This window comes from Vicia villosa, unplaced genomic scaffold (assembly GCF_029867415.1).
Source record: "Vicia villosa cultivar HV-30 ecotype Madison, WI unplaced genomic scaffold, Vvil1.0 ctg.000024F_1_1, whole genome shotgun sequence".
In the NCBI taxonomy this organism is placed as follows: domain Eukaryota; kingdom Viridiplantae; phylum Streptophyta; class Magnoliopsida; order Fabales; family Fabaceae; genus Vicia; species Vicia villosa.
The window spans coordinates 201,079-211,374 of NW_026704956.1; the positions used below are offsets into that span (position 1 = coordinate 201,079).

Genomic DNA, 10,296 nt, shown 5'->3' on the forward strand with positions numbered 1-10,296 from the left:
CCGTTGTTTGCGTTATTTGGAAAGAGCGAAATAGACATATTTTTTCGAATAAAGCTGAGCATTTGCAGGCGATATCGAATAAAAGGGTAAAACTTCAATCATTCTGGTGGTTAAAGTCGAAATATGTTTCTTTTGATTATGAGTACCAGTTCTTGAGGTTAAATATTTTAAAGTGCTCATCAAAAGTTATGTAAACCGCTTTTTGCTTTTTTTTTTCCAAAATTTTTAAGTTGTAATTTTTTTCCAGAGTTTTGAATTATATAAGTACCATTTCTGGAGGTTAAATCTCATGCTGAATTGACTTGTTTTTAATAGTTATTTCATTGATATTTTTTTTTATTTTAAATTTGATTGTAGTTCAATTTAAATTAGATGCAAATATTTTTAATTAATAGCTTTTATTTTTTTACTTTAAAAAAGAACACATACAAATCATATTATTTTTTTTAGAAAAAATTAAATTCAACTAAATGTTTTTTTACAGTCATCTTTTAAAAAAGAGGAATGTCGTACTTACACTAAAACTTACACCTCAAACCTACCATTATATGATAGGATACAATTAAATCCAGATACATATTTCTAGGTTAAAATAAAATATTATAAACAATTAAAAAACAGTATTTTTATACGGTGTAGTGTGTACTGTAAACATAGCATTCTTGTTTAAAAAATTCATCTAAAACCAAATAGATAAAAATTAAGATTACATAATATTAATTAATATTACATAAAAAGAAAAAGAAAATGGTAGTTAAAGTAAATAAGAAGAGAAAACAGTGGCATAAAATAAAACAGTCTCCGCAAATCTACACTCTAGTAGTAAAACTCATTTCCTGCTCGTTTACTAAATTCTACTAACCTAGTCTTACTTTTACGTCTACTCTTTCATTTTTTCCCTTTTCATTTTCATTTCCTCTGTATTATTATTGAAAAACAGAGGAAAACAAAAGAACAGAGTCATAAAATAATAATAATAATAATAATAATAATTTATGTCAATTCTCGAGGGAATCTTGATAAGTTAAATGTGATTCAATCACAAATCTGTTTTTGCTGCTATGGCAGTTTCTGAATTAACCGCCGACGTGTTCCCATGGCTGAAATCCATGCCACTGGCCCCGGAGTACCGACCAACCGCCGCGGAATTCGAAGATCCGATCGGTTACATTTTCAAGATCGAGAAAGAAGCTTCTCAGTACGGAATCTGCAAAATCGTTCCACCGTTTCCGCCGTCACCCAAGAAAACCGCCATAGCTAACCTCAACAGGTCACTGGTTAATTCCACATTCACCACACGTCAGCAGCAGATCGGGTTCTGTCCACGGAAGTCCCGACCCGTCAAACGACCCGTCTGGCAGAGTGGGGACCACTACACTTTCGCTGAGTTCGAAGCGAAAGCGAAATGGTTCGAGAAGAGTTACATGAAGAAGCATAACAAGAAGGGTGGTGTTAGTGGTAGTGGCAATGCTCTTGAAACGGAGACGATGTTTTGGAAGGCTACTGTTGATAAACCGTTTTCAGTTGAGTATGCGAACGACATGCCTGGCTCTGCGTTTTCGGCGCAATGTAGGCATGCTGGTGAGGCTGCTTCGGTGGCTCATAGTGCTTGGAATATGAGAGGGGTTTCGAGGGCGAAAGGGTCTTTGTTGAGGTTTATGAAGGAGGAGATTCCCGGGGTTACTTCGCCTATGGTTTATCTTGCTATGCTATTCAGCTGGTTTGCGTGGCATGTTGAGGATCATGATCTTCATAGCTTGAATTATCTTCATATGGGCGCTTCTAAGACGTGGTATGGTGTTCCTAGGGATGCTGCTGTTGCTTTTGAGGATGTTGTTAGGGTTCATGGCTATGGTGGAGAGATTAACCCTCTTGGTCAGAGTCTTACTTTTTGTGGTTTTGTTTTATGGTTATGTATCTGCCAGCATTGTTTGCTTCTTTTATTATATATGTTTATGATGTTCTGTTTCTGTTAATGATATGGAATATGGATGGACTTCTTCAGAGAAGTGCAGAGTGATTTTGTACTGTCAGGAATCTCTTTTTGTGGTTTTTGGCTAAACTTGTAAAATGTCATGTAGAACCAATTCTTAGTACATGTTTTCCTGCAATCTTTATATCTTTTACTAGTACATGTTTTCATGTAGAACCAATTCTTAGTACATGCTTTCCTGCAATCTTTACATTAGTGGGTGGTTTGTTTCATTCTTTCTCTGCATGCATGTCTTGCGACATCCGCCCACAAAGTAAGGCATGATTGTTAAAACTTTTACTAGTGAATTCTTATGAGTTTATGTTTTCAGTTTCATTCTCTGTTTTATTCTCACCCTGTTAGAAGTTAGTAAAATTATAGTTTTAATAATGAAAGATGACAATATTAGGGTTCATATTGTTTTTAGGATCCCAGTTCATTGCGTAAGGAGGAAGTGAGTGGGTCTAATGATTGGAGATAACTTTTGTGAAATCTTACTAGACGAGGTTTAGAAATCTACCACTATTTGAGCATGAACCCCTGTTTCTTTCATATCATATTTCTAGGTTTCATGCTCTGTGCAAGCTGTCTTCATTTCTTTCAGTTTTGATTTATAGTGTTCTATTTTTTTACTAAGGATGAATATTGGTTGGTCCAGTTTCACATTATTGGGAGGAGCTGGTAGTTTTTTATGTATGTTGAAGGGATGTCACTTCACTTTTGTGTTTATATTTGGACGCACATGTTACATACCTTATACCACTCTTCTTTCCTGTGAACAGTTACATTTTCTATTCTGGGTGAGAAAACCACAGTGATGTCACCAGAAGTGCTTGTCAGTGCAGGTGTTCCATGCTGCAGGTACTAATTTTTAATGATTGTCATACTATATTTTGTGATGCTCTTATTTTGTAAGTCCTCTGGATAAATGTCAACCATTAATTACTTATACTGCCATTTTGCTGTGGTCTGTGGGTTATTTACAGTCTTGCTGGAGATGTATATGAAATGCTCAAAACATTTAACTGTTTTTCTGCAGTAGTTAGTGAAATTTTGGAATTCATCATGACAGCATCTATTTCCATTTTGAATAATTTGTTTTAATTGCTCCAGAACTTCCCTTTGCTACTATCATTTATTTGTTGTAATTGATGAATATTAAGGGGCAGCAGCTTCTGATGGCCAGTGTTAATGTTTTTGTTAGAAACTAGGAATCCATAATGGTGTGGCAGTGTTAAGTTTATGCAGTTGTTTGTTGCATTCAGTTAGTGTGGATTAACCCCATCTTTAAGGGTTTTTTAGATTTACTTTGGCATAGAATTATGTTTATCTTTGGTCCATTATTGTTGCTGTTTCGGGAAGTTCCCATTTCTCTCATGCTGTGAGATAGGAAAGCCTAGCCGCATGCATCATTCTCGGTTCCCTCTATTTTCCCTTTAATTTTTTCTATAAAATTCTTTTCCTTTTTTTAAAAAAGAATAGCTTATCTCCATCCTAGTTGTTGTTGCCCTCTTTTATCCCTAATAATATACTTTTAATATTGTAATCACGGATGTTGGTAATCATGATAGAAATCATATTTTCAGTGATTATTATGTATGATGGTTCATACTTTATATGCATTTTGACTTTGACTTTTAATTGCTTTGGATCAGGTTAGTGCAAAATGCTGGAGAGTTTGTTGTGACATTTCCAAGAGCCTATCACACAGGGTTTAGTCATGGTAAAACACTTGACAATTTAAGATTGTTACTCATAGGGTCAATAGTTGAGTGCTTCTAATGCGTTGGATGTGTATCGTGTAGGTTTTAATTGTGGAGAGGCAGCAAACATAGCAACACCTGAGTGGTTGAGGGTTGCTAAAGATGCTGCTATTCGAAGGGCTTCAATAAATTACCCTCCCATGGTTTCACATTTCCAGTTACTTTATGACCTTGCCTTAGCTTTGTGTTCTAGGTTTGTCTTTCTCTATTCTAGGCTTTTGTAATTGACCATAGGAGTGCCATCAATATCTTATCAAATTATGAACCAAATGAAGTTTCAAGATGTAATTCCCCAATTTTAATATCTTTGGAAGAACCATTCTAGTCAATGCATAAACATGTGTCTGTACGTGCGTGCATGAATATGATGTAATCATGGGGCAAATACAATGATTTTTAGGACCATACAGGATTACAGGTATTCTAATATATGCTTTATGTAAACATCCTTGTTCTTTCCATACAGAATCCCTGGAGGAATCAGTGCTGAACCACGGAGTTCTCGTCTTAAAGATAAAAAGAAGGGTGAAGGAGATTCTGTAGTCAAAGAACTATTTGTCCAAGACGTGTTACGAAACAATGATCTACTTCATGTACTCGGAAAAGAATCTTCTGTAGTACTTCTTCCTCGCAGTTCAGTTGACATTTCTATTTGCTCAAAATTACGCGTCGGATGCCAGCAGCAAAAAGTGAACCCTGAATTTTCCATTAATGTATGCAATTCCAAGGGAATGAATTCCTCAAAAGGTTTTGTTTCTGATGATCTGGTATTCAACAGAAATTGTGGAATCCTGCAAGAAAAAAAATTCCATTCTGTGAAAGACAAGTTTACTCTGTTGTGTGAAGGGAAGGGTATTTCCTCTTTTGATGCAAACGGTAGCACATCCCCTTCAAGTTCTAAGCAACTTCAAACAGACAACAACTGTGAATCGAATCAAGAAGACGGGTTGTCAGATCAGAGACTGTTTTCGTGTGTCACATGTGGACTATTAAACTTTTCCTGTGTTGCTATTGTACGTCCTAGCGAACTAGCAGCTAGATATCTTATCTCTGCTGGTTGTAGCTCCTTTAATGATTGGGTTGTTGGTTCTGGGGTACCTAACAATAAAACTACTCTTGCTCACGAAGATGCAAATAATCCGGAGCCAAATATGCATACAGGCAGGTTTTACAAATTCAATATCTAGTATTTCATATTATGTATCATATTGTATAAAAAATGGTTTATGGGTTTCTTCAGTTATAATCAACAGCGACTACATATTCTAGGTATTTTTGGGCCCTGTTCCATATGCTCCTTGGGAAGTATGTTACATTCTATATATATGGCCAGTGTCCTTCTATCTGTAATAACTGAATACATGGCCAACCAGTCCTCATTTTCTCCGACTGTAGAGAAGAAATACATATGCTGTGCCTGTAGTTTCTTACTTGTCTCTGCACAGGCATGGACTGGGGCTTTCTTGTTTGCCCCCCTCTCCTTGTTTGTTGCCAAGAAATCTTTCTGTTACATCTTTGTTATCTGCCTCTTCCTTATTCCTCCTGTTTTTTTTTAAATGCTTCCCTGTATGAAAATACTTGAGTTTCTGGGCTTATGTAAACCGTTGAGATACTTGAGTTAATTGGTTCCAATATTTAAATCCTAAGACTAGAAGATTATCTTGCATTTTGTGATGGTTGAAAAAGCTTTGAGTTGTCCTGCCACCAGTGTCATGAGCTGGTCACTTGTTACACAGTACTAAATGTCATAGTGATATGATAGGGTTTTAGTTGGGATGATAATAGAACACAAACACAGACACAATTTAGGTATTTAAGCAACCAAATGCCTTTTACGTCTTATTTTCTATCTCTCAAAAGTTTTACAAATATAGATTCTTAGCTTTGGTTTTCCTTGGCAATGATTTAGGTAAAAGTACTGATCCATTTTGTTTTGTGATGCAGGGTGGACGAAGACTAATACCCAAGTAGAGGCTGTAAATACTGAAGGAGGAAATGACAATACAGCTCTTGCATTATTGGCTTCGGCATATGCAAATTCTTCCGACTCTGAGGAAGATGCAATTGACGATCATGAATTGAATGCGATAAACTCTACATCTGAAAGTTTCCCTTCTAATGTTCAGGCTTCCCATGCTAATCCCATGACTAGACATGATAAAGATGATATTCTTTCAGAGAGCACCAGTTACCAAGCACATATATCTGAGGTTAATTTGAATCGGCCTCAAGAACAATCATTTGCGGAACAGAATTATAAAGTTACTTCAGAGGCTGCATTTGAAAATACAAGGCCAGTGCCTTATTCCATTTCATATAGTTCCCAAGATGCTAATAATGCTGAAAAGTCTTTGTCGGCCGAAGCCATGGTTGCTGTCAATCATAAAAATGCTTTATTGGTACCACAATGTGACGAAGACTCAACTAGAATGCATGTATTCTGTCTAGAGCATGCTGTAGAAGCAGAGCAGCAACTTCGGCCAATAGGTGGAGCCCATATAGTGCTCTTATGTCATCCAGGTCTGGGGTTGTTTGATTTACTATTCATTTATGTTGTCTTGTTTATCCCATATCCAAGTTGTTGCAAAAAAACTCCGTTCCTTTGCTTTTTGCCGCTCATTTGTTTCCCTTCTAGTAAAATCTTTGAACTCTTGTGTAAATAGGTGGTATCATACAATTCACTGACAGGGTAAAATTTTGTACATCATCTTCAGATTTTTACTTAATTTTGAAGTCATAGGCTTGCAATGATATTGTATGATTTTTATTTATGCGAGGACAGTGTAGGAAATTGACTATACTAATTCTCATATTTCAGCTTCGGAATTTTTTAGGTATGATGAGTTATACTAGTCAGGATGTCTAAAAAGATGCATCTTGCTGTTTTGAAAAAGTATTCTTCTGTTAGTTTCATGGCTCAATAATTGTTGTTGTTTTAACACTTCATTACTACCGTTAATTTTAACTTCTTTATCTGCATCTCAGAGGATTGTGATTACTTTACTAATTTTTATTTGTATAGTTGCTTATACAGTTATTTGTTCTTTTTTTTGTGTGCAAATTATTCATTATTTATTTTACTTGTTTAGATTATCCCAAGATAGAAGCTGAGGCAAAGTTGTGGGCAGAAGATTTGGGGATTGATTATTCATGGAAGAATATTGCCTACAGGCATGGCACCAAGGAAGATGAGGAGAGGATCCAAGCTGCTGTGGATAGTGAAGAAGCAATTCCCGGGAATGGGGACTGGGCTGTAAAGCTAGGAATAAATCTCTTTTATAGTGCAAATCTTAGCCGCTCTCCTCTTTATAGCAAGCAGATGCCTTACAATCCTGTTATATATTATGCATTTGGTCGTAGCTCTCCAGCAAGCTCGCCCATAGAACCAAAGGTCTATCAGAGAAGGACTGACAGGCAGAAAAAGGTAGTTGCTGGCAAATGGTGTGGTAAAGTTTGGATGTCTAATCAGGTCCATGCCCTTTTAGCAAAAATGGATTCTGAAGATGTTGAGGATGAGGAAATTTTACATAGATTGATATCACCTGACGTGAAAATTGAAAGATCGGGAAGTACCCCCAAAACTGAAACTGCTAGTACTAAATCCGGTAGGAAAAGGAAAATGTTCTTAAACAAAGGACGGACCAGGAAAGGAAGTTTTGTTGAAAATGAAATGGTTTTGGAAAATTCCACTGAAGATAAATCAAATAAATCAAATCCTCAGGAAAGGAGGATTCTTAGAAGCAAGCAAGCTAAGGGTGTTGAGAAAGATGGTGCAGCTTTGCACAGGGATTTTTCTCCATATCGTCGTAGAAAACCAATGAGCAAACAAAAAAATTGCACTGAAAGTGATGTAGTTTCTGATGATCAATTTATTGACAATGATGTGGTTTCAGATGATGCAGTGGACTATGATTCTGATTGTCATCAGATGGGAGAACTTAGAAGCAGTCAAGTTGAAGATACAGAGAGAGACTCAATTTCAGAGGATTCTTTGGATGTCGGTTCTCTTCAGTTGCAAATAGAGACTTCTAGAAGCAAGCATGCCAACGTCATTAGTGAAGACGATGCAATTTCTGATGACCAAATGGAGAATGGTTGTCAGAAGCAACGCAAGAGAATTCCTAAAAGCAGGAAAGGAAATTCCCTTGCTGAAAAAGATTCAGTGACATCTGATGACCAACTGGAGCTGAACATCCAGAAACAGCGCAGGGGTAATTCTAGAAGTAGGAAACTCAAATACCTCCATGAAGATGATATTGTATCGGATAACCAAACAAATATCTATTGTCGCAAGTACCAAAGAAGAACAGTTAAAGTCAGGCAAGCCAAATGTGTAGCAAGGGAAGATGTAATGTCTGACGATCAATTGGATGATCCCTATCAAAAGCAGAAACCAAGAATTTCTAGAAGGAAAAACAAAGGCATTAATAGAGAATTTAAAAATGAAGTGTCCGATGACCAACAAGATGGCCACTTTCAGAAGCAGCAGCAAAAAATTCCGAAGAGCAGGAGGCACACCATACAGACTGATGAAGAAGTTATCGATGACTCGGCTGATGACAATGCCTGTCTGCTGCATAGAACTTCTAAAAGGAAGAAAGCTAAATTCAAGGATGAAGATGATATGAGTTTAGATAATGAAATAGAAGATGATTCTCTTCCGCAGCACAAAACTCTTCCAAGTAAACAATCAAAACCAAAGACACTTAAACAGATGAAACAATCCAAATCTTTCTCGATGAAAAACCAGACACCTCGGCCAGTGAAACGAGGGGCTCAGATGCTGATGAAATCAAAGGTTGCTCAGCAAGTAAAGCAGCCTTCTCATTTGCGAAATAAACAATCTGGTAACTCCAGAGAGCCTAGTTTAGATTTGGAAGAGGAGGATGTAGGTGGACCTAGCACACGCCTTAGAAAGAGACTCCCAAAAGCTCAGGAGTCTGAAGTAAAATCAAAAGACAAACAAACCAAAAGGAAAAGAACAAAGGATGCTACAGCAGCTACTCATGTTTCAGCTCGCAATGCCAAAACAGAGAACGAGGAAGCAGAATATCAGTGTGACATCGAGGGATGCACCATGAGTTTTGAGTCAAAACAGGAGCTGCTGCAGCATAAGAAAAATATCTGTCCAGTAAAAGGTTGCGGGAAAAAGTTCTTTTCACACAAATATCTGGTGCAGCACCGGCGAGTTCATGAAGATGACCGCCCGCTCAAGTGTCCCTGGAAGGGGTGCAAGATGTCTTTCAAGTGGGCATGGGCTCGAACTGAGCATATCCGAGTCCACACCGGTGCACGTCCTTATATATGTGCGGAGCCAGGTTGTGCACAAACATTCAGATTTGTGTCTGATTTCAGTCGTCATAAGCGGAAGACTGGTCATTTAACAAAGAAGAGTCGTCAATAAGAAGTTTGATAGATGTTGTTACTTAACATGCTTTTAGAATTTATTATTTCATTGCTTAATTGACCAAGCTAGGACTAACATTTTAGGATATCTCTGCAATTGCCATTTATTTGTAAAAACTATTAATTATGTTTGCTTTGGGTCTTCAACCCGTTATTTCATTACAATTAAAGCAATTGCTTGGTTCTCAACCAGTTCATTTTCACATTATGTAAATACTGTTGCAACTTTTATATTTTTGGGTGGCTCTATATAAGTAAGTAAAACTCTTAATTTCCTCATTTACAAGACTAGGACCTTGGGGGTTCTATTTCACTGTTCGAATTAATTGTGTTCCATCACTCAATGCTTATTCTTATCACAGTCCTCCCTCACTACTTCAGTGCAGCCATCACTCAATTTCTACAAATACATGTATAGAGAAATCAAATGTGTTGGATTCAAAATGTTACCTAATGTGAATTTGATGTTGAGCACTATTGATTGATTGGACGTTGAGAGAGAAAAATTGGAAATGAGTTGAGAGAGTTTGAGAGATTTTAACATTTTGAGAGTATGCTGGAAATGAGGAAGAGTTTGAGAGATTTTAACATTTTGAGAGTATGCTGGAAATTAGGAAGGGGGAGGATCTTATGCTTTTTTTATTAAAAACCCGTTTGGGGGTGCACTTCTTTAAGTTTTATGGAGATGTATTTCAATATTCTAATATTAATTTTTGACAAAAATTAGAGTCTGGTTTGCTTGGTTTGCTTACGAATGGTTGTGTGTAGACAAGGATGCGCCAGGAAGCATATTTTTGTATTTCATTGGTAATTTTAGTTTTTCATAAGGGTGTGGAAGCAACCACTAGTTGAAAAAATTAACCCCCATTTTCAATCTATTTCCATAATTTTTCAAGACTTCCCAAATTGCTAAATTTGACCATTTCCAAAACTATGGTTCTGGAAGCCTTTGTTCTTGAATGTACCATAATACACGCAAACATAGCGTGAATGAACATCGACATTTCTTTGATCCAGTTTTATCATATTTCAATTTTATATTTGTTTCTTTATACTCACTACCTCTTTAACACTGTATAATAATAAAAGCTTTTCTTCTATTATAATCTAAATCAGACATCTCGATAATTACACTTAAACCATTTAAGCATATCA

General features: G+C 36.6%; 1 protein-coding gene across 1 annotated transcript; it reads left to right on the plus strand.

Moving 5' to 3' along the window:
• The first annotated feature begins 879 nt into the window (after positions 1 to 879).
• LOC131622073 (lysine-specific demethylase REF6-like) lies at positions 880 to 9,407 on the plus strand. Its single transcript, XM_058893116.1, has 7 exons — positions 880 to 1,875; positions 2,755 to 2,833; positions 3,628 to 3,695; positions 3,778 to 3,928; positions 4,202 to 4,896; positions 5,680 to 6,255; positions 6,825 to 9,407. Exons 1-7 carry the CDS (start codon positions 1,062 to 1,064, stop codon positions 9,137 to 9,139), a joined length of 4,698 nt encoding a protein of 1,565 aa, XP_058749099.1. The 5' UTR covers positions 880 to 1,061; the 3' UTR covers positions 9,140 to 9,407.
• Positions 9,408 to 10,296: the final 889 nt, after the last annotated feature.